The 24,228-nt window shown below is 29.3% G+C and overlaps 2 protein-coding genes across 2 annotated transcripts; one reads left to right on the top strand and one right to left on the bottom strand.

Moving 5' to 3' along the window:
- Positions 1–3,330: 3,330 nt before the first annotated feature.
- Positions 3,331–6,469, bottom strand: LOC114192510 (LEAF RUST 10 DISEASE-RESISTANCE LOCUS RECEPTOR-LIKE PROTEIN KINASE-like 2.1). The gene is made up of 3 exons (XM_028082256.2): positions 5,557–6,469; positions 5,218–5,253; positions 3,331–4,900 (listed from the first exon to the last, which is right to left on the bottom strand). Exons 1-3 carry the CDS (start codon positions 6,293–6,295, stop codon positions 3,813–3,815), a joined length of 1,863 nt encoding a protein of 620 aa, XP_027938057.2. The 5' UTR covers positions 6,296–6,469; the 3' UTR covers positions 3,331–3,812.
- Positions 6,470–10,582: 4,113 nt separating this feature from the next.
- Positions 10,583–15,824, top strand: LOC114192511 (amino-terminal glutamine amidohydrolase). Its single transcript, XM_028082257.2, has 6 exons — positions 10,583–10,795; positions 11,104–11,209; positions 11,745–11,822; positions 11,959–12,086; positions 14,794–14,918; positions 15,433–15,824. The coding sequence occupies exons 1-6, from the start codon at positions 10,743–10,745 to the stop codon at positions 15,600–15,602; spliced, it is 660 nt and encodes a 219-aa protein (XP_027938058.1). The 5' UTR covers positions 10,583–10,742; the 3' UTR covers positions 15,603–15,824.
- The last annotated feature ends 8,404 nt before the right edge of the window (positions 15,825–24,228 follow it).

Here is a 24,228-nt window from a genome sequence, read left to right as displayed (position 1 = left end):
TTTTTTTCCACACACAAAGATTCCACTGTGCGATTCTAACATAACAAATACTATATCACCTTTACATGCAATTTTTTTTTACAGAGTTTGACATTATTTTCCCTCTATGTCCCTTTAAATAGTTTATGTTAAGCATATCACTTAACCATTTGTACTAATAAATTGGATTTCTTTTTCGGTGTGAAAGTTTGTTTCTAAAAATAAAAGATAAAAATGCACATAGTAAAAAATTAAAACAAAATTAAAAAAATAATAAAATAAAATCAATTTGACAAAGAAAAAAAAAATAGGAGAGAGAAACTTATGGAATGATAAAAAAATATCACATCACTTGAAGAAGCTCAGAATAAATATCGATAAAATTTTATTTTAATCACTTGATTCAAGATAAGACTTATATAAAAAGAAATCACACCCTTTCAAAGTACTTTAGGAAATCTCTATAAATAAATCTTTCATTTAACAATATATTCAAAAGTTGTTTTATAACGAAAGTAAATGGTTATTTAACTTGTACCAAAATTCTAAACTAAAGGACATATAACATGTGTCCTGAAATGAATTGTAAATATATATCTTAAATGACATATATGTAATAGAAAATTGAAGCTCCTAAACCCTAGTCTAAGAAAGGAAATTTTGAAATTAATTTTTTTATAAAAAAATATGGTAAATCTTTATTTTATTCTAAAATTATTGAGCATGTGTCCTTGGACTTTCCATGCTTCTTCACAATTACCTTCTTCCTTATATTCTTTTTACTTTACTTTGATTTTACGCTTGTTGAGTCAATAATTAAGAAATACAAATTGGACTTTGTCATCACTCAATTCTGTTTAGGTCAATAAAACTTATTTTTGAAAAACAAAATTTACGTATTTAATTAATTTAAAAAATAATAAATAAAAAAGTAAAATAAATTTACTTGAGAGATTTTTGAGAATTTAATTTTAGGTTTAAAAATTAATTAAAACATAAAAAATAATAAAATTAAAAATAGACTATTTGTTTTGGCACAATTTTTAAAAAACAATAATAAAAAATAGTTTTTACATTTTGATTTTATATTTATTAGATCCTCTTTTCTTATATTTCACACCCTGTTTTTCTATTTATATTTTGTTTTGATCTAGACCCAATTTTTATATTTCACTTTTTCTTCTCACACACCTTCAAACCCTCCTCATTTACTAAGCAAATTTAGTGACTTTATTCCAAAAGAAAGTAACCTAACTTCTTGAGTTTCCTTTGCTCAATTTTAAACTAGTTTCCATTTAATATATACAAATGAATTTAAGTTATGTCTTTGAAAAAAAAGAAGTCATTTGTCTCCTTGATTTAGGCTGTGTTTGTATAGATGATACTCTTAGGCTATGTTCAGATGAAAGAGTAGATTTGAGAGTGTGAAAATAAATAGATTTAAGAGGAAAATGATGTGAGGATGAAGATGTTTGGATTAAGAGATTTGAGAAAAAAGTTTATAAAATGTATTGAATGATGTGATAGATTTAATAAATTAAAAAAGTATTTTAATTAATAAAAATAAAATATTATTATTATTATTATTATATATTATTATTATATTTATTATTGTTGTTATAATCACTTTTTTATTATTTTATTATTATTTTATTTCATTAATATTATTATTATTATTATTCGATTTATTATATTCTATTTGATTTTAACAAAATAAAATTATTTATCTAATAATAATAAAATTATTTTTTAATATTAAAGTTAAAAAAATACATTTTCCTCTCAAATCTTTGTATACGAGCAAAGAAAGTTGAATGAGAAAATTTCTCTTGATTTTCATAAAATTTTACCTCAAATATCTAATTTTCACTGCATTTCTACGCTTTAAAACTTTCCATCCACACAACCAAATACACCATTAATGTTGATGTGCAAGCATGGATGTGAAAATGCATAAATTGTTTGTTTCAATAAATTTGAAAGTATCTGAGAGAGCCAATTTGCAAGTGTGAACCAAATTTCATCCTCACATGGGTGTAAAAATTAGCGAAGATTTATGAGACTGCACATGAAAAGACGAAATTATCCTTTATTTTTTTATGAGAATTAATTTATATATATATATATATATATATATATATATAAATATATAGTTTTTATTTTTTTATCATATACAATATAATAATAAAACCAACATTAAAAATATTAATAATTAAAATTACAGTTAATATTAACAACAACAAATTTATCAAATTATAATTAAGAAATTTAAATTCATTTTAATATAATTTTCACTATCTAAATTTAAATTTATATCACATTTCGGTATCTAAATTGACAATCATATATTTTTATCAATTAAATTTGTTTTTAATCAATTACACCCATAACATTATCCACAAACTTAATTTTCAAATTCTTTTATCAATCATACCTTAAATTGTGTTTTATTGGAAGAAATGATTTAAGAAAGAAAGAAGATGGAAAGAATTAGAAGGTGAAGTTGATGTTATTTTTTTTAAGAGATTGAAAGGTGATTTTAGGATGATTAAAGAATGAAATTTATGAAATTTTGTGACTGAATTGATTAATGTGTCATATTAAAAAAATTAATAAATAAAAAGTTAAATTATCAAAACATCTCTGTTATTAATCCTACACCCTGTGTGTTTATTTTTTGATTGAGCTTTATTACACATTGCAATCTTACGTTTATCATACACTAATCACTCAAAGCACCACGTGTGTGATTAACCTTGTATTCTTACTTTTTTCACACATACTTTCTTTTTGTCTAAGAATAATAAAAGTATTAGGAATATAAAAGTTTTAAAAATTTAATAATAATTTTTTTTCTTATGGAGTGAATTCGGTTATTTACGTCATATAATACTTATTTTAAATAATTAAAAAAATACAAAAGAAAATGTATTGAAAAACAATAAAGTACCTTGGACGATGTAGAATGTTAATAGTTTTCCTACCTTGACCTATTTCTAGATCCAAAATTCAGATATCTTAATCTAAAATTTGGTTTCGTTGAGCATGCTTTATCTCTATGACAACTCCAAATCTCCTATTAAATTATTTTATTTTTTAATTGTCATAATCATTACATCTTTTTAATTTTTAGGAACTTATCCCATGTGCATTCCCTAATTGCAAGGGTTTTAGTTGTGTTAATCATGTTTAGTGGAATTAACTTCTGATTAACAAAGTTAACTTCAAATATGTGTCGCTTCTTCTCTCCTACGTCGAGCTCCTCCATTATAAATATTATAAATAGGTGACTCTCTCCATTGTAACTAGTTGAATATTGAACTAAGTTGTCCTTTGAGAAATTTCGAGAATTAGAGAATTTTTTTCTTCTGATTTGGTTCTTATATTGAGAAACTTTATTAAGTGTTAAATCTTCATGCGCTTAGCTTTTGATTCTTGGATTAAAGGTGGCAGATTCTTCTCCCTTTTCTAATCTCAATCCATTCTTACTTTCATTCCTTGTTCTTGTTTTTCCATTACAATTGGTTGAATGTTTCAAACCTAATTATATGTTTCTTTTGCTTCTGCCATTGATGTTATTTTCTCCCATGGTTCTTTTTCTTAAAACACCTTCTTGATCGAGATCCTCCCAACCCTCTAATCTTCACATTGGTAAGATCCCTCCTCATACATTCATTACATATCAATAGAGTCAATGTAATAAGATAGATAAAGCAAAACTTAAAAATTAGGAGTGCACCACAATCAATGCAAACCAGAAACTCATAGCAGCTGCAAGCTGCAGTTGTAGTTTATTGAAACTGATTGCATCTTGCTGGGTCTGAGGTCAATAACTATGAAGAATCACTTGATTGGGATTGGGGAACCCATGATGAATAAAGGAAAGATTTGGGTGGAATTTGCACAGAGCTAATGCTTCCTTCCATCATTTCCACCACTTTGCTCATTGCAGGTCGATTTGAAGGGTCGGTTTGTATGCACCACAAACTTACAATAGTCATTTTTCTCACCATTTCTTCATCATTTCGATTTTTGGTGCTTCGAAATTGAAGATCTTGATCTGATTCAAGATGGTTGTAAATCCAATGTGGAAAGTAATTTTCACTTGAAAGATCAACTCCGCGATTATTATTCTCTCTAGCACCAAGCATTTCCAAAACCATCATTCCATAACTGTATACATCTGATTTATGTGACACTCCACCAAAATTTCTGCAGAACAATTCAGGAGCAATATATCCTATGGTTCCTCTGGCAACTATCATTGATACAATACTTTTTTCTCTAGGACATATTTTAGCAAGTCCAAAATCTGATATTTTGGGGCAAAAAAACTCATCTAGTAGTATATTGTGAGGTTTTATGTCAAAATGCAAGATTTTGGTGTTACAACCCTTGTGCAAATACTCCAGTCCTCGAGCAACACCAATGGCAATATTGTACATTGTTATGCAATTCATTGTGAGTTTAAACCTTAAAGGATCTTTCTCTTCATATATGAATTTTTCAAGGGATCCATTGGGCATGTACTCGTATATGAGAAATCTTTTGGAGCCTTCCAAGCAAAACCCCAGTAAACTGACAATGTTAACATGAGAAGTCATGCTAATACTGGCAACTTCATTGATGAATTCTTCTCCATCACCTTTTGACTTACTTAAAACCTTCACTGCCACAAGACTTCCATTTTGTAATCTCCCTTTGTATACACTGCCAAACCCTCCTTGGCCTAATTTGCTTCTGAAGGAGTTGGTCATTTTCTTTACCTCCAAATAACTGTACCTTTTGGCTGAAAGGTGTCCATGTTGCTTCAGAAAGTTCTCAATCATTATGTAAGTGGGGTTCTTCTTGTGGAAATAGTATCTTCGTAAGATGCAAGCCAACACCATCAAAATTCCCAATGCTCGAGCAGCTGATGTAGCTGTAGGTTTATTACATTAAGAAGTTAAAATAAGAAAAAAACATACCCTCCATGATGATTTGTTTATTTTCATATGAGATTGTTTATTTATTTACTTTTGTTATAGGAAGTCACCATACATCTACATCTTTTTTTTCTGTATTTAATCACTCATCATTATTCATAAGATGAACTTATATGGGAAAACTCCATCAACCAGTGAAGATATTTAACCTGCTATGATACAAGATTGACAAATAATTTACAAAATGTTGTACTTTTGTGTTCGAAGTTAAATAAATCACTGCAGAGATAATCAGGGGTTGAAAAAGTTGTACCTACTACCACTATCTTCACCTTTCTACTAGTTTTCTCTGCAAAACATAAAAAAAAACAGGAATTAAACAAAAACAAATAACAATAAAACCTTAAGTAGAAATCAGTGGTAACTTGGATCGGTTAAATAACCATTTCTTATAACTAAACTTCTCTTTGATTTGACCTATATTCATGAGAAAGTGAGAACTGATATTGGATCCTTAAGTGCTTGTTTCATAACTTAACCAGTTAGATATACTTAGATCAGGTTTCTTCAACCCACATCAGAATTACAAGAGATAAATCATCAGCCTAAGGAGCTAGTTGAAACAAATTATTTCCATCAATAAACAAGGTACCTTGTATACATAAGAACTTCCCTTGGCTGTCAAGTTGACACTGGCCTCGTCTAAGACGGTAACAAGAAGAACACTCATCAGACACTTCTATTTTAACCGGAATATCAGCTGATACATAGTCAAAGAGGCTTCCATTCGAGTTAGGTACAAGCTCTGCATCTCTTATTGGAAGTCTAACCATTGAACACTGTTCAAAATAAGAACCATGAAGCTCTTCGGAATAGTAACTGAAGGACTCATCAACATTAGATGTGCCATAGAAGATGTCCTCCTTCGGGCATATTGTAGATTTATAAAATGCTGAAGAAGGAGGATTGATGTTGAGGGTGCGGTTGCATATGAATAGAGTAGCAGTGGTAAAGTGAAGTGAAAGGAAAGGAGAAGGGGTGTCCAAACTGGTGTAGTTTTTCTCGAACACCCCACAGCTTCGTGTCAGCAAGTAGGTGCGAAGTTCATCATCTCTGAACACAAGGGCGTTTGTGTTTGGATCACGTGTGATGAAAAACCATTCTCCATTGTTCTTAATCGTTTTAACCGCATCTGGGTCACGGTCATCGCAGCCATGCATCACCAACAACCCACAATGAGGATGTTTCGTGTCAGTGTAAGGGAAATACATGGTGCCCAGGTTCCCACAAAGAAATGATGGTGGGCATTTTCCCTGTGCAGAGGAGAAAGAAAGCAGCAATAGGGTGGAGAAGAAGAAGAAGAGGGTTTGAAAAGGTTCTTGATTCTTCATGCCTTCTTTCTGTTGTTACTTTGCAGTTTGTGACTTTACCAGAATATTACAACAGTAGCGATTGAGAGACATGAGAGTGGAGTTTAATGCATTAATTGTGCTGAGGGAAACCGATGGAACAGAAAAAGAACCAGAATTGTGTGTGATTTATAAGAGATGATGGTCTTTGAATGATGCCATCCGTGACGACTTTGAACAAGTCAGTGAAGACTTCACCACCACATGCTTTGGAAGATCTTAGGCAATAACACGACTTTTCTCTTACTTCCATTTGACTCTTACTTTTTTTTTTCTTTTATCAGCTTTGACTCTTCTTTTTATTAGTAAAACATTATATTTAATAAATAAAAATAATTTTTTTTGAAATAATAATAATATTCATGAGTGCCAAATATAATAAAGGCTTAATTTAGTCAACTTTTTAAAAATTGGAATTTGATCAAAACAAAGATAAAAGTGAAGTTCACTTCCAATTTTTCAACCAAAACTATATCAAAAAGAGTAATTAAGCTTATAATAACAATACAAGGTCAAAGTATCAAGGTTTTTTTTATACGAACATAAATATATTTTCCTATAGTCATGCTATAAGAAGAATATTACTAATTAAGGTATGTTTCAGTGAGTTGTGAACTATTATTCATAAGATATTAGAATAACAATTTCAATTCAAAACTTTAAGATATTAGGTTTATATATTTTTTTTATTTATACATTGTTGATTTTATTCATTTTTAACTAATATTGGACTTAAAACTCATTTTGAGTTCCTAAAACAACTCAAATTTTATGGTTAAGCTCTAACAATTTGTAGTTATCCTCTTTCTTATCATTTCCCCTTTTACATTTTGTTTTGAATCTCATTTCTAGTTAAAATGTGTTTTTTCTTTAGGGAATTGTTTCCTTTTCTTTTCTAAAGAACCTATTTGTTGTATATTTTTTATATTTTTTAGTATTCATATAGTTTCACATTGACTAGATGATATACTTTTAAAAAATTTAAATAATAAGACATTTTTCACCCTCACTTGGTGTGTGTTTGTTTGGAGTGATTTATTGTTGGTGAGGATGAATCAGTGAATGACATTTATGTTAGTACTAAATGATTTGCGTAGATTTGTAGGGCCATATTCGAGGGAGAGAAGGTGCGTTCCATCGCTGAAGTGAAGAGTTTTGTGCAGATGGATTGTCCATTTACCAAAATGACCATTCATTTTTTCGTCCCATGCAAAGAGTCCATGCATGAACATGGTTTTTCATGCTGGTTAAGGAAGTTGAAGATGTAGGGGGAATCGATTCTAGGTTATGTGTAGGGATGAAATCGATTCTAGATTCATGAATGGGGATGAAATCGATTTTGAAGGTGCATGCCTGGTACGAAAAAAGTGTTTAAATTAATTTTAACTAAATGGATTTTATTTTCTATTAATTTTAATCATAAGGGTAAAAGTGTAATATTACATTTTAATATATTAAAACCTTTTTTTTCTCTCATATTCATATCCATTAAATCATTCACAAACTTTGACAAACTTTATCTTTAAATCTCTTCACTTTCATCTCTAAATTCCTTAAAAGAAATAACACAAACTTTACCTTCAAATCTTCTGAATTCATTCACTCACTCTCTCTCAAATCCTTACACTGTTTTGTTTCTAATGATAAAAACTCAACAAAGACATAAATGAGTGACAAATATCGACTTTATGTGCTCACATAGAAAGAGGGGTGAAGAAAGTTAATTTTTAATATAAATAATAAAATTAATAATAATAAAATAACTATAAGTATAATAATAATAATGATGATAATATATAAATAATGATAATAATAATTTTTTTTTTCACAAGAGTAATTTAATCATTTCATATTCACAAGTTTTGCAACATTGTCATTGCCGATCACGGTGACAAAGAACATTGGCACCATTAGTAGGCATGAAAATGAGGTTGTAAAGATGAATCCTTGTTCCCTTAGCCTTCCATTGGGGAATGAACTCTCATCTCCCTTAGATATCAACTAAAAGCTGGTTCTAGTATACCTCCCACCTTTCACTTAAGAGTCTAAGACCAAAGACGATTTAAATACCTATTTCTTCTTATACCTTATAAGATGTCATATAAGGACAAATTATGAGAGAGTTTCAAACTCTCTTGAACAATAATTAGAATCAAGTGATTGACAATAAGAATATATTTCAATGAACTTAAAGTCAGAACAATACATATACACCAATATGTTTTTGCTAGTACAAATAAATCAAACACAAATTGTTATTAAACTTCATTACTTAATGTTAACTTATTGACAAGTGTACCAATTCGTTCCAAGTAGTAAAATGGTAGTCCAAATGTCGTTTCCCAAAGGGATTTGTGTTTGTTAATCTACTTGTGATTATTTATTGATTTTAGCAATTGTGAAAAACATTTTTGATTCAAAGTAAAATAAAGCATGCAAAATTTATAAAAATAAATATGTGATTCGGTAAAAAGCTTCATTAGGATTGGATTTTATGAATCAAATTAATGTAACACCACATAATATATATCTATAGGGACTCACATTCAAGTTAAAAGCATACTTACTCTAATTTCTTAGAAGCAAGTTCTAAATCATATGTTAAAACTATAATTCCTTAGCCATTTTAGCATATAATTTGTATTAAGCTTACATTTCTAGAATGACCAAGAGATGATGTCTATCCCTATAACATAACTCTTGGGCGTTCTCTCCATGTCTAGTTCCAATTCATTTTCCAATGATTCGGTAACAACAAATAACATGATATTCCTATCATACACATCAATAATCAAGATAGAATAATTGAATACGAAAGAGATTATATTATATAGGCAAAATTACATAGAGTATGAATACATTACATTCAATCCTAATAAAAATGGAGATTAACTACTCCTAATCATTTAGAACATACATATTTGATGAATTTGCACAAGTAGATGGAAGAATTTGCTGTAGATTTGTCCCCCAAATGTGCCCTAGATCGAAGTTTCGAGTTTCCTTGCGTTTCCACACCAAAGAACTAACTCCTTTTGTTTGATTCTCGACACTTAACCAACCAAAAACTGTCTGCTTGCTAGGGCGAGCCTTATCTCTCGCTGGGCGAGAGATCATTTAACTGCAATACAACTACTATGTCTCATTGGACGAGACAGACTTCTCACTAAGCGAGTGGTGGAGCTCTGGTTGGGCGAGATGGTTCTGACAAACAGCTTTGTAGACTTCCATTTTCCTATATAATTTCCTAAACAATGACCCAATAAAAGAAAAATACTCCTAACTAAGCAAAACATAAAACATTAATAAACTTCCTAAGAAATAAACTCAAAAACATAAAATAAAGATAAATAAGAGAGGTTAATAAACTTAAATACAAAGCATTTATCAAGTTTATCACTTAATAATAAGAATTACATAATCCAATGATCTAATTAACATAAAATTAGACAACAAATATTGAAAAATATAAACTTTTGAATATTCAATATACTACGAAAAACTAATTATAATATATATATATATATATATATATATATATATATATATATACTTTTCAATCATTATATATAAACTTTTGAATATTCAATATACTACGAAAAACTAATTATAATATAGATAAAATTATTATATATACTTTTCAATCTCACCTCACCTCAAACAAATCATCTTCTTTCTAGCAATTTTTCACACATTTCTTTTTCATTTCACATGCCACTTTATCACGCTTAGATAAATACTTAATAAAAACATAAAGAAATAATTAAGTTAAATAATTTATAATTTTGAGGATATTTAGTTAATATTTATTAAAAAATTGATTTTATTAAGTATTTGAAATAATTTTTTTAAGTATGCTGGTATTTAGTATTTGATGGAAATGACATAGTCATCATTTCTGTTTTCCTATTTTAAATTTGTTGATAAATTTGTGCCTTCTTTCTCAAATTCTGTACAACTTGTGTTAACTCATTTATAAGAAATGAGTAAAAGTAATTAACTAATGAGTTACACGAGATTAAATAAATAAAGAACAAATTAATTAATGAGTTAAAAAAGGAAAAAAAACAAAAGTAATATCACAGTATTTCCCTACCAGTACAAATACGTGGATGAAGAAAAAAAAATTTGATTATAATTTTTTTAATAGATAGAATAGGCTTTTTAAGAAGTTGAATTGGAAATATTTAAATTTACCATGCCTTTAAAATTTATTTGAATAAAGAATAAAAGAGTAAGTGTATTAGTAAAAGATTTATAAGAAAACATATAATTATTCTTTTCTTACTCGAAACCCGTTTCATGTAACGTATGTACTGGTTTGGGTTTTGGGTTTTTGGTTTTGTTGGAAGCAAACCAGTATCTTGGATCCCATCAGGTTTGAGCCTACGCAAGGGTTGTTGGTAACCAGTGAGTATTCAAGAGAACGATGGCAACGTCAACTATGGATGTTCTTCATTTCCAGCACACCCCTTTTTACTGGTGAACACCTCATAATCGCTTTTTGTTTTTGTTCTCATCGTGTATGCCTCATGATTCTATAGTACATTTTGGTGATAGGATGAACTGGTCTATTGTTAGATTTTACAGAAACCAATTTTTCCGTATCATTCCTTTTTAATGATGTGTAGGGTTTTAATTTTGGAGTTGGTGTCCATCAACATTTGGGGACAATTCATTTTTTTGTCAATTTATTTAGTTTCATCCTCTTAACTAGTTTGGATGATTTCCTTCTGTATGGTAATGTTCTGTAGAATTTTCATGATTATTTTCTGGATATTTATTTGTAGTGAGGAGAATGTATACTTGCTTTGCAAGAAGCTGTGCAGTGATGGAGTAGCAAAAGCTGAGGGATCTGATCTTTTTGTTGTCTTCATTTCCAATGAAAAGAAACAGGCATGCTCTATTTCTTCCTCTGGTTGGTGTTGTATGTTCACTTTCTAGTTCAAGGTGATTCATGGAATAGAGTTGTTATTGTGAATAGTAATTGACACTCTTTGTATTTGAGTTTCTTTTGTTTGATGTTTTATTGCTTTTTTTTTTCGTCAATTGCTTTTTTTTTTTCTGTTCTAAGATATAATTAATACCTTGCTTACTGTTGCTAAATAGTGACTGGACAGAGTAATAGTGGGATGGGAAATAATTCTATGGCTCTTGCACTGTGCAAGTTGAATGTGATGGAAAAACATGTCAAAGTTTTTGATAATATTGCCAGTATTTATCTCTCATCTATTTTGCTTTCTTCCTAATTATGTAATGCTGACAAGCAAACAGAGTACTAACTGCATGTTCAAGTATTTATCCATGTTTTTTCTTACCACTGCCACTACATATCTGATTGAAGAGTTTTCCAGCTACACTTGTATAACTTTCTGCAAATTTAAAATCCTCTTTTAGTCAATTTCTGAAGTGTTTGTCTTAACTTTTGTAGATCCCACTATGGAATCAAAAGGCTAGCAAAAGAGCTGATGGGGTGATTCTATGGGATTATCATGTAATTTGCATTCAGGTATGTCCTAATATGTATTTCCTTTCCTTTTGTTGTGGGGGCTAGTTTGCTAGGTTTGTGAAAGCAGTTTATTTTGATATCTAAATTTCTTATTATAGGGATCATTTGTCATACTTTTGTTGTGATTGCATTACAGATAAAACAAGGAAATGTCCCTCCACTAGTATGGGACTTAGATTCAACCCTTCCTTTTCCTTCACCTCTACCCTTATACGTGTCTGAAACTATACGACCGTCTTTTCAACTTTTTTCTGATTATAACAGGCAAGGCACTTTCTGTTTTATTTTGCCATTTTTTTCTGCTCTGATGGGTATTTTGGTGCTTTATAGTCTTTTTGTTGATGTTTCTAACTTGCAGTTGATAGAAATGCAAGTCCAGGCTTATATGGGTCACATGATAGTGGCTACTAGCCACATTGTTTCTTTTAAGAAATTAAAATTTATATATGCTGGGGTTGTGATAGGGCCTACTTGGTTTATCATTATGTAGATTTAACATGGGGAAGACACAATTATGTCCTACAATACTACATACTTGTCCTCCTGTTATTTCTTTTCCCTGAATGCAACAAGGCTTCTCAATTACCCTACGAATCTAGGATTACAACAATATTGAAGCTTCCATGAGTAGGACACCACAGACAATAAAAAAGTTACTGTTTTCCCAAATAAAAAATTTGTAGAAGGTCCGGTACACGAAGTTCTCTTCTACTCTCATTAAGGACTGCATAAACTATACTCTGGACATAACCTTAGTCTTCTTGCTTCTACTGATTCCTTTATATTAGACCCATGGAAACTACCAAAAGAAACAAGATGCCTTACAATGTAAGAATAACGGAATTAGTGGCTAATTTTTTCGGAGCTAGACATGCAAATAGTACACATTTGTATTTGAAATGAGTGAGCTAAGTTATCGGAATCTGCGGCAACACATTTGTATAAATGATGTTATGTACCAAAGGAGCTTTGGATTTCTTAATGGGCTTTGTCAAGATCCAAGTCTTAACCATCCAAATTGGTTGAAATCAAACAAGTTATGATACCATTTGTTCACAGCTACCACCATAGCCATTGAGTTTCATTCATATACTAATGAGAACAAGGAATATAAATGAGAAAGAAAAGAAAGATTTTTATTGAATAGGATGAAAAGAACAATAAATAGGAGAGAAATCTCTCCTCCAAGTGCTTCTCCTTCGCAAAAGATTTCTTCTTTCGCAAAGAGCTAATGCTCAATCTACAAATGAATATAGATTTAACTCCCCCTTTTTCCTTTACATTCTCCTATTTGTTTAACTCGTTAACTCCCTACCTATCTAATAAATATCTTAACTATATTAACTAGCTCCCTTTTTTCCTGTAGCCCTGACACTGGATTGAATTGGCTGGCCCCTTATAATGAAGCTTAGCCACTGGTTTCTGTTCTTGTTTTAGTGCAACTTCTAAACCTCTGCTGGGTGCATCTGTTTCTATGATTAAAGTCTTATAGAAATCAGTTACCTTGATTGATGGCTGGATTGTCAAGCATTTTTAAGTGCTCTGAACACTGTCGGCATTTCCAAGCCCCAGTTAAAGCTGTCTTTTCCAAGAGCAGAGTTGTAGGTTTGGCAATTTTTCCATAGTCTCGAGCAAAGCTCCTGTAATAACTAGTTAGACCTAGGAATCCCCAAGATCACTTGGGATCAATAGACAATAGATGTTAACCTAGTTGCCATTACTTCTGACTGTTAGCAGATACCCCATCTTTTGTATAGCCATGCCCAAAATACGTTAATCCTCTCTGCTCAATTGTCCAAAACACTGTTTTAGAGATATTTGTTATCTTATCAGGAAAGTCATGCAAAGATTAAGAATTTTATTGAGTATGATGCATTCTCTTACAATAAAAGCATTCTGGACGACTTCAACCACCACATCCTCCTCTATTGCTTTGACCTATCCTTCCACAAGTAGATACCGTGGCAGAAGCTTTAGTAGATTCCTGAAGATTTCTACCTTTAAGAGTTGGAACATAGAGTTGTGTTGTTAGGCTTTCCATTGATGGTGCTTCTTGGCCAGTTAACATTTGATCCCAAATATGATCAAAATTTGGATTCATGGCACAAAGAATCATGACCATATATAACTTGTCTATGTTTTCCTTGATTTCTTCCCGTGAGTTCGTTTCTAATAACATCTTTAACTCCTCAATAACAGATTGACCTTCAAAAATGAAAAATTTCATATGATCTATTCGTTTAAGAGATACCAATTTATGGGTAGAAGCATTAAGTCTCCGATTGTCATTTGCAAAGATGCTCTGAGCCTTCTTCCAAAAGAATTTACCTGTTTTGAATATTCGGAGGATCTCCAATATACAAGGTTCCACAAATTGACACAACATAGGACAAAATTGGAATTCCTGCATCTTCTATTGTTCAACACTTGATGATATTTCACTACCATCTATTTCCAAGTAATCATGAAAACCTAGGCCAAAAAACCAAAGTTCGACAGAAGCATATAATTAATTTTTACCATTAAGTTTTTCCAAAGTAATTATTGTGAGACCCATAAAGCAAGTAGGCAGGTCCAACATATAGGTAGAGTGGACCAACCTGCTCTGGGAGAGATCAATGGCTTACAACCAAAGCTTAAGGAAGGAGAGAAATTTCCCTTGGGTTCTAGGTTACAGATTGATACAACAAAAAAGAACTTTTTCTCAGAATATATTATAGACTATTCTAACACATCTTGTTTAAAAACATTTTCTAAGGATGTCAAAAACATTTCACATCATGTCAAAATTTGTTTGTCCATGAATCATAATATCGCAATATGTCGCCTGTAAGTAACTTTATGTATAAGCTTTGCTTTCTTTAGGTGTGTTCTTCAATTTTATCAATGAAATAATGTATTGATCGACGGTATTGATGTACAGTTGCTAATCAAAGTGAAGTATATGAAATTGTTTCTTATGATATCTCAGATTATTCAGAGTTGTGCACGCTCCACTATTTCTTCGTAGTTTTGCATCTGATAGAAGACATATGAAAGATTCTGGTGGAAAGTGGATTGAAGAACCTCCTCCACATGAGCCTATAATTGCAGAAGGTAATGACTGGGAGGTTTCTATAGGAAATTGGACTTGTTTGGCTTTTACATTGACTGATCATTATGTTATATATCACATATGTTATATATCACATAATAAAGAGAAATATATGAAATGCAGAAAGCACCTTTCAAAGCTTACTGTGAAAATAAGTGAAAAAAAGAGCAGTATGCCACATTTTGTAATTAATAGTGAAAGCAAAAAAAAGAAGAAGTTGGAAATATTTTATCAAACCAAACATATCTTAGCTGGGTAATGTTAATGTGAATTTCGCGAAGTCACTTCAGTTGTTGAATTAAGTGATTAACATGCATGGACAAGATTTTTCTATTAACAAGAAGAGTCTAGCAGTGCAAGCTGGGGAAGAACTTTCCATATTGGATCACACACAGCTATTCTGTAGTTATTTTTGTTAAAGAATACTGTCAATAATAGCACGAGTCACAGTTATACACTTGATATAATGAATCTATTTCTCAGTTGCTTATTTTTACACTATCTTCATCCATGCAGATGGAACAGTGCACAACCTGAATGAATACATTAACATATCTGTTGCTGATGCTATTACCGATGTTTCTATCAGTTCAGTGAAAGATGTAATTTTTACCCAGAAAAATGGTGTGGTGATAAAGGATAATCAGCTTGAGGAATTCATTTGTCAGTTATCTTCTTTAGAATAGCCCCATTCATATGGCTCCCTGGTTTGTATATGTTCAGCTGCTATCCAAGATACTGTCAAATGTTGTCTCCCTTTTAATGGGTGTTGTAAAAATGCTTCTTTTGAAGGTGTCTTTTTGAGAGTGCTGTGCAAGAAATGCAAGTTTAAGCTACATTTTGTTTTTCAGGGGATGAACAAATTTTTTACTGTAATTCTTCATTAATACCCGTGGTTTTTATTACTATATGGCGATGTTATTTTAGAACTGATATGAAGAATGTTTTGTAATCTGAACTGTTACTGAGAACTTTCAGTTGTGTAAAAGACTACCGAACTTATTGAATTTTACTAAGAAAATAATCTCAATATTTTATATGAACTTTTTAACATAAACAAATAGTTTGGCTAGTGGTGATATAAGTAATAAGCTATTATATTCTATGAAGTCTACATGTAAATATAAAATATTTATTAGTTTTAAATCTGCCTAAATTTGGATCCTACACTTCTTTTATCACTTTCTTTTTTCTTGCTACATGCACCTACCTTTGTCCAATATTGTTTTAATATAATTTGGATATCTTATGAATCAATTATTATCAATAAAATATTTGATAATTGTTTAAATATAAGATGTAGTTATTCGACTATCTTTTATTATATCTTCAATATGTTACTTCATCCTATTGATCAAGACCAAGATTATTGAAGAGTTTTATCTTGAAGATGTTTTGATGACGAAGAAGGTTAAGATTATTGAAAAGTTTTCCCTTTAAAATGTTTCACGAAGAAACTAAAATTGTATTATGTTTTATGACTTGCTTGAATGTGTAAATCATGCATATCGAGAAAGTTTTCATTTAAATTAAGTAACATGGATAATCACTGCCTTCAAAAAGTTTGTAAATGTATCAAGAATATTTTAAAAGACTTACTGAGCATTTTAATCAATAATTTCTTGTAATAAATAATTATTTTAAGTTAGATAACTGATTAAGTCTTGATTAGCACAAAAAGTTTCAAAACATTGCTTTTATTGATAATTGATCATGTACTTACTAGTTCAAATATTTTCAAATCCTATATAATTGATTATATTGTTTTAGCTACGTTTCCAAAAACAAAAACAATAAATTATTACTTAATATAATTGGTTAGTTCACTTCAGAAATGCTTTTAATTTTTTAAGATATCTTTTTAGAACTGTCACACCATCTTAAAAAAATAAATTTGAAATATAACTTAATCCTGAAAAAAACTTGTTGTAAAATAAAATTTGCATGTACTTATATAATTTGGTTAGAGACTTTCAACACAAACACATATATAAACTCATACTCTTCTATTTTTTATTTTTTTCATTTTTAACAATTAGAAGTATCTATTTGCACATGCGTATATTCTCTCTAGGTAGCAAAATGGATCACAAGCCTCTTTTGGCCCATTCTGTTTTTAGTTTGTCAAAAAATGAATCAGGTCGGACTAGTCCATCACCGTAAAACAAGTTAGGAATTGCAACCCATCTCATCAAAAGATGGACCATTTTGACTCATTCTGTCTTTAGTCTGTCAAAAACGAATCAGGTCGGACTAGTCCATCAGTGTAAAACGAGTTAGGAATTATAACCCATCTCATCAAAAGATGGACTGTTTTGGCCCATTCTGTCTTTAGTCTGTCAAAAACGAATCAGGTCGGACTAGCCCATCAGTGTAAAACGAGCTAGGAATTGCAACCCATCTCATCAAAAGATGGACTGTTTTGGCCCATTGTCTTTAGTCTGTCAAAAATAAATCAGGTTGGACTAGCCCATCAGTGTAAAACGAGCTAGAAATTGCAACCCATCTCATTACAAGATGGACTGTTTTGGCCCATTCTGTCTTTAGTCTGTCAAAAATGAATCAGGTCGAACTAGTCTATCACTGTAAAACGAGCTAGGAATTGCAACCTACCTCATCAAAGGATGGGCCGGTCCTTCACCTTTTTTTTTCTTTTTTTATTTAATTTTTATTTATAAAATTCTTTTGTATATGTATTTGTAAATGAATATTTAAAACATATTTAATCATATAAATATTTTGTAAGCTTTTAATTAATATTTTTAATTGGATAAATTAAAATAATTATTATATTTACATATTAAATTACTCTATTATAACTAATAATTGGAACTAGTATGTAAGTGTTAATGATTTAAATTATAATAATATTGTATATTTATATCTTTATAACAATATAATATAAAAAAAATATATTTTTAATTATTTTAATTTAAAAATAAAAAAAAATAAAAACAAAAAAGGTCAACGGATTAAAGGCACACTGGCCCGTTAGTTCTACATGTTAGGTGAACCGAGTCAAAACTGACTAATGGATTTAAAATATTTACCCAACCCGTCCCGTTTTGGTAGGCTTGCGAGTTGCCATGAGACCCAACCCTCTTTGTCTTTCATAATTCTCTCCCAACTGCTATGTTGACACCAAAAAACCTGTTACAGATTGTTGCAAAGTTGGTGACCTGGCATGGTCAATAATACACCAATGAAGCTATGTTTGTTTAATTGTTCACAAGGGGAAAGCCATTAGTTGCATATATATAATCACGTATGTTTGTTTACAATGCAGATAAATCAGTTTCACAAGGAAAAATTTGTCTGTTAATATTTTATGTCTGTGTTTTAGATATCAAAGAACTGGTAACAATGTGACAAGTTACTGATGTAAACTACAGGTTTTTAAAGAATATATAATATCTATATAATGTTTTGTAGGCTATATATATATATATATATTTTAATGTTTAGTTAATAAGATGCTGCAAAATTTATACAATTACACACAATGTATTTCACCCAAACTCATATAGTTTAACTTCAATTTAACATAACAAACAAAAAACTACATAATAATAAAAATATAAAAGAATAAGTCAATAAGTATAAAAATCATATATCTTACTTACACAACCACATAACCCTAAGTAACCCCTAATTACACAATAGTCAATCAAACCGATACTTCCATCATATTTTCAAGGTATAATTAATGATTTGGTATTCCAATTTTTTTGGTTAAGTTCAATTTGGTCCTCATACTTTTAGTTTGTTTAATTTAGTACCTCAATTATCTAAAAAGATTCAATTTGGTCATATTTGTTAAGTTGAAATTAACATCGTGGATGTGTCAAGCCGTGAAATTTTTTAATTTTTTTAATTTCTTTTGTAAAAATTTATAAACTACCACATGTCAGTTTATTATCGTGTCATGTGACATCTTACAATCATGACACGTGGCAGTGGTAATAATTGTTTTCAATTTAGTCTTCTATTTAAATTTTTGGTTCAATTTAGTATCCAAATTTTTTAAAATGATCTAATTTCGTCCTTTCCCAAATTGAGACCAAATTAGTAAATAAGCTTAATTACAACTTATATATACATGTTAAAATAACTTTTTCTAATATATACATCAAATCATTTCACATAAATACTTAAATTATTTTATTTTTTACTTTTGTAATTTTTTACACCTGAAATTTTTTACACTTGTAAAAAATAAAATAATTTGAATATTTAGGTGTAGTGATTTGATGTATAAGTTCAAAAAAATTATTTTAACATGTATATATACGTTATAATTAAACTTAGTTACTAATTTAGTCTCAAATTGAAAAGGACAAAATTGGATCGTTTTAAAGAATTGGGATACTAAATTGAACAAAAAATTTAAATAAAGGACTAAATTGAAAATAATTATTACCACTGTCACGTGTCATGATTGTAAGCTGTCACATGGCACGACAGTAAACTGACACGTGGCAGTTTATAAATTTTTACAAAAAAAATTAAAAAAAATTAAAAAATTTCACGACTTGACACGTATCCTATACAGACACATATTAATTTCAACTTAACAGATATGATGAAACTATTAGTTTCATTACACCTCATTTCGCCAAAATTAACTAAGAAAATAATATTCAACACACACAAATAACTAACCAAAATAAATTAATTACATTAATTTAGTTTTCTGGTTTATATTTCAAAATGACCACAAATAAATACATGGACACATGGATTGAAAACCTAAACCTGGTGCCGCTTATAACAAAATTCATAAAAAAATTGGACTTTCTATACATTGAAATTATCGGAGGCCTGGTATATTTTTGTTTTTTCCGTCCACGGAAATACAAAAGATGAAATTTCATTGTCATTTCAGACATTGTGTAATGTGCTGAATCAAAGTGACACACCTCTAAGGAACACAACACTGGTACAGACAAAACCGATTCAATTATATAATGAAACAAAACCCCATACTGAAATTTGCAAATTCCAAAGTACAAAAAACCTTGAAGTGCTAACCTATGCAACCAGACCCTAACCTCGATAACACCAAAAATATACCTTAATCTATGTTTCCAATGCTATACAAAACAAAATGCTTCTGTGTTCTCTGCAATGCTTCAGCAGCAAAGATGCTTCACGGCTTTGCTCATTTCTTAAACCATTTTCTTTCATTTTTCATTTTCTGGTTTTTGCTGCACTCTTATTGGGTTCACTCTGTTCTTCTGTTCTTCTGTTTTTTCTTTTATCTTTTTTGGTTTTTAAATTCATTTTATCTTCTTTTTTCTTCCTAAAAATATTTTCTGATTACGACACATGACAGCAATTATTTGACCTCAATCCATATATATATATATATATATATATATATATATATATATATATATATATATATATCTTGATTTTAATCAATTCCTCTGTTGTCATATATATGAGATGTTTATCATAAAACTTTATTGACTAAAATCAAACAATTTTTTATAAAGTGACATATCTTAGTACATTAAACGAATAACATACCTTTAGCAATCTTAAATAGATGCGTTAAAATTTTTATTCTATTGTTCTTGTTTTATAGAACACGCATAAATATATATGTATAAGGTATACATCACAATATATATTAGGTGAGAAAAAATTGAGTTAAAAAGGACCAAACTTAATTATATGGTTTAATTATTCGGATGGTACCCACCTTGAGATGTGTCAATTTGATATCTGTTTTTTTAAAAAAAATGTCAATTGTATCCCACTTTTTAAAAGAATGTTTCCATCCTTTGTAAACGGAGTTAACTATCATTAAATTTTAATATAAATATCAAATACTTAATTTTTATAAAAATAATATGAAAGGGATCTAATCGAAATACTTTTTTAGAAATTGAGATACAATTGACACTTTTTTAAAAATGGATATCAGATTGACACATCTCTACTAACGAAAGTGGATATCATGTAAGTAATTAAACCTAATTACATCTTCTAAACCCATCATGATTGTTTTATCATATTTTGATAAAACAACACAAAAGTTCATCTACATTATTTTACAAATTAATTTATTTAAATATTTTAAATATCAATTTAATATTTATAATTTAATTTTTTTGTTTTTATCTTACGATAAAGCAGTATAATTATCATTTTTACAAAATATCATTTTATTTTAAGGCTTGTACATTTACTTTTTATTAATATGTTTACTTTAATTTTGTTTCCCTTATAATATTTACGTTTTTATTTTAATTTCTTATCTTATTAAAATATAAACACTTCAAATTCATTATCGTGTACCCATTACATATTAACATTTCATGTCATTGTAAATTGAAATTAAAACTTATTTAATTTCAACTCTTTATATTTGTAAATATAATACACCAGTAAAAACTAGTAGTCCTTAATTATAATAATATTTTGAAATTATATATTATATTTTAATTTAAATAACATAAAATAAAATAATAATTTCAACTCTTTATGATTATATATGATTATATGTAAAAAATTATTGATATTATTTGATTTGAGACTTTAGAAGTTATATAGTTGCATGTAAATAAAGACATATACTTTTCATAAAAGTTGTATGTAAAAATATATATTATATGCATTATGATCTTTTATACAAATAACTTATGTCTAATAAAAAAATTTCAATAATGATATTATATCTTTTGTCTTAACGAATGATTGAGAGGAAGATAGAGATATCTATTATTGTAAGACCAAACAAGAGTTTGGTAAATAAAAATATCAAGTTGAATAGAAATAATTAAGAAAGTTCAGAATGATAATAATAATAATAATTGAGTAACTTATACTCTATTTTACAGACAACTCATATTTTATAGACGGTGAATCTCCCAAACAATTTTTACCAACGTGTGTGTATTTCCTTCTTTTCATATAATTTCTATATGATATAATTTAAACCTATGTTTTGTTGGAATGTAGAAAATAAATTTACTTGTCCTTCAACTAAAAATCTAAAATTATTTTTATTATTTTCTAAACAGTGAATTGGGACCAATACCAGCCAGAACATTTCATATTCAAATTTTGTTAACAAAAAAAAAAAAAGAAATTGTATTTAAAATGTTTTCTGTTATTTACACAACAAAGTTAATAAATATTTACTTATATAATATGTAACTCTAAAATATATTATTATTTTTTAAATATATTTGTATTAACTTTAGTAGTTTTTTTAATACAAGATACACATTTATTGCACACTCTATAAATATTTTATATTTCTGACATGTATTAATATTTTTAAAATATAATTTATGCGACAAAAAATATTATACTAATATAATTTATCTACAGATGTTAAATAAATTTATTTTAATAATATTATTATTACTATTATTATTACTATTATTATATTATGTATTAAAATTAAGTACAATTATTAACTAGGTAATTTAGGTAATTGTGGTGAGTAATTAATTAATTAAATTCTTAAGGTCAATAAGTGTTTGTTTCTTTTTCTATATATTCCTTAAGTTCAACTTTAGTTTGCATAAATATATAGATACATTACAAGGACAATTACTAATATATTGAAATTTTTTCATTAAAAATCTTTGAAAGCATTGAAAATTATACTTTGTTTATTTATAAATTATTAATCAACAACTTTCAAAATATTTAATAATGTTTTTATTTTGTTTATGAAATAAAAAGAATTAAATTATGTTTGTAGAAAAAATAGTATTTATTAAATTACTACTAATCCAATCCTGGGATTGGTCCAATGATAAAATGTTTAGAGTTACTCTTCAAACTGATTACTTTTGAGGTAATAAAATTTATATTATACGTCTCCTTAATTTTAAATTATAAATCAAGTTTGGTATTCTTTATGTATTGAATTTAGTTCAATTTATTCTTTATGTTAATTTAAAATTAATGTTTTACTAAACTTTGGAATAATTAAGGATAAATATTGTCACAATTTTTAATGACAAAAGTTCCAACATCCTAAATTTAGCCGCATGAAACTAATAAGATCAGATGTCTCGTTATAATGTTCAAAACAAGTAATTATGTATAAAGTATATTAATACAATCTTACAAGTGTATCATCTATACATTTAATTAAACTAACAAGTCTATATAAAACTATTCACTTACTAAAACTCTTCAAGACCTTTCACTACTCTAACTGATAGCTCTTTATCCACAGAAGTGCCTCTATACCTGCAACTTCATCTGTTTCCGCTAAATAGGTGATCATTGCAATAGAAGAGATGAACAATACAAGAAAACACAAAACACACAACAGGATAAGCTAGTGTAGAAAAGAAATATTCACACATATATTTATATCATGCCAAAAACCTACAAGCATGGTATATAGGTATCTATATCTATAATCACACAAGCAGTTGACACTAAACTCAATTATCCAGATACATGCTATAAATATAAAGTACCATTGAATGTCTGCTGTAATGTCCCATTTAATTATTATGCAAAATTAAAGGAAACGTCACACAAAATAGTACTGTAGCGTAGTCCTGGGGTCCTTAACACAACCCCTACAACCTGGGCACACCACGATGCCAACGGAACCCAAAATACAAGTCTAGCAAAAGAGAAAAGAGTAGCAAAGCGTAAAACAATACATGGGCCATAGCCCTAACGAAAACCATGAAGAAAAGAAATATGAAGTCCAACCCAGATGGCTAAGTAGCGGAATCGCCATTTCCTTGCTGACCGCGGGAACCTCGCCCATCTGCTCTCATCAATTAAATTGATGATCATCGCAAGAAAGAATAACCACATACAAGACAACCATACAACAAACAGGGTAAGCTAGAGCCAACAATATTCTCATCATACAGTCAAATATATTTTCACCATTCAATATCCATACAACAACCAAGGATGTTATGACTTTCAATCAATACACTACGACTCGACTCGACTCATCCAGATACGTATAACTTGGTCAGATTCAGCGGATGTTCGCACTTGTGATGGATACCTCTGCTCACCCCCGAGCTATGTGTCACAAGTGTTACAATGAATCAATTTCCCTCACCACAAGGTTAGCCCTTAATGAATTTCAGGCCTCCTGTTACTCTCACCACAGGAGTCAGTCCGCTCTAGGTGAGACTAACTGACTCCTTAGAGCGTCAGGATGCAACCTTACCTTGAATCCTTACCTAGTTATACAAATGGGGCACCACCATGGACACCCACTAACAGGGGCCATGGAATTACGTCCCGACCACTGAAGCGCAACCCTGAAAGTCTCACCTAGAGACTCCAAGGAATTATGCACTG

The sequence above is a fragment of the Vigna unguiculata genome, chromosome 7, assembly GCF_037176805.1.
Source record: "Vigna unguiculata cultivar grain cowpea cultivar isolate G323 ecotype 2 chromosome 7, ASM3717680v1, whole genome shotgun sequence".
Lineage (NCBI taxonomy): Eukaryota > Viridiplantae > Streptophyta > Magnoliopsida > Fabales > Fabaceae > Vigna > Vigna unguiculata.
Note: the sequence above shows the minus strand (reverse complement) of the source record. Positions and strands in the feature narration are given on the sequence as shown.

Excerpts from the sequence above, each read along its gene's own strand:
- LOC114192510 (XM_028082256.2), bottom strand. The coding sequence starts at position 6,295 with ATGAAGAATCAAGAACCTTTTCAAACCCTCTTCTTCTTCTTCTCCACC. Across the intron at positions 5,254-5,556 it reads GAAGTTCTTATGTATACAAG|AGAAAACTAGTAGAAAGGTG; the intron begins GTACCTTGTTTA and ends TATGTTTTGCAG. Across the intron at positions 4,901-5,217 it reads GGTGAAGATAGTGGTAGTAG|CTACATCAGCTGCTCGAGCA; the intron begins GTACAACTTTTT and ends ATAAACCTACAG.
- LOC114192511 (XM_028082257.2), top strand. The coding sequence starts at position 10,743 with ATGGCAACGTCAACTATGGATGTTCTTCATTTCCAGCACACCCCTTTT. Across the intron at positions 11,210-11,744 it reads TTTCCAATGAAAAGAAACAG|ATCCCACTATGGAATCAAAA; the intron begins GCATGCTCTATT and ends TAACTTTTGTAG. Across the intron at positions 11,823-11,958 it reads ATCATGTAATTTGCATTCAG|ATAAAACAAGGAAATGTCCC; the intron begins GTATGTCCTAAT and ends ATTGCATTACAG.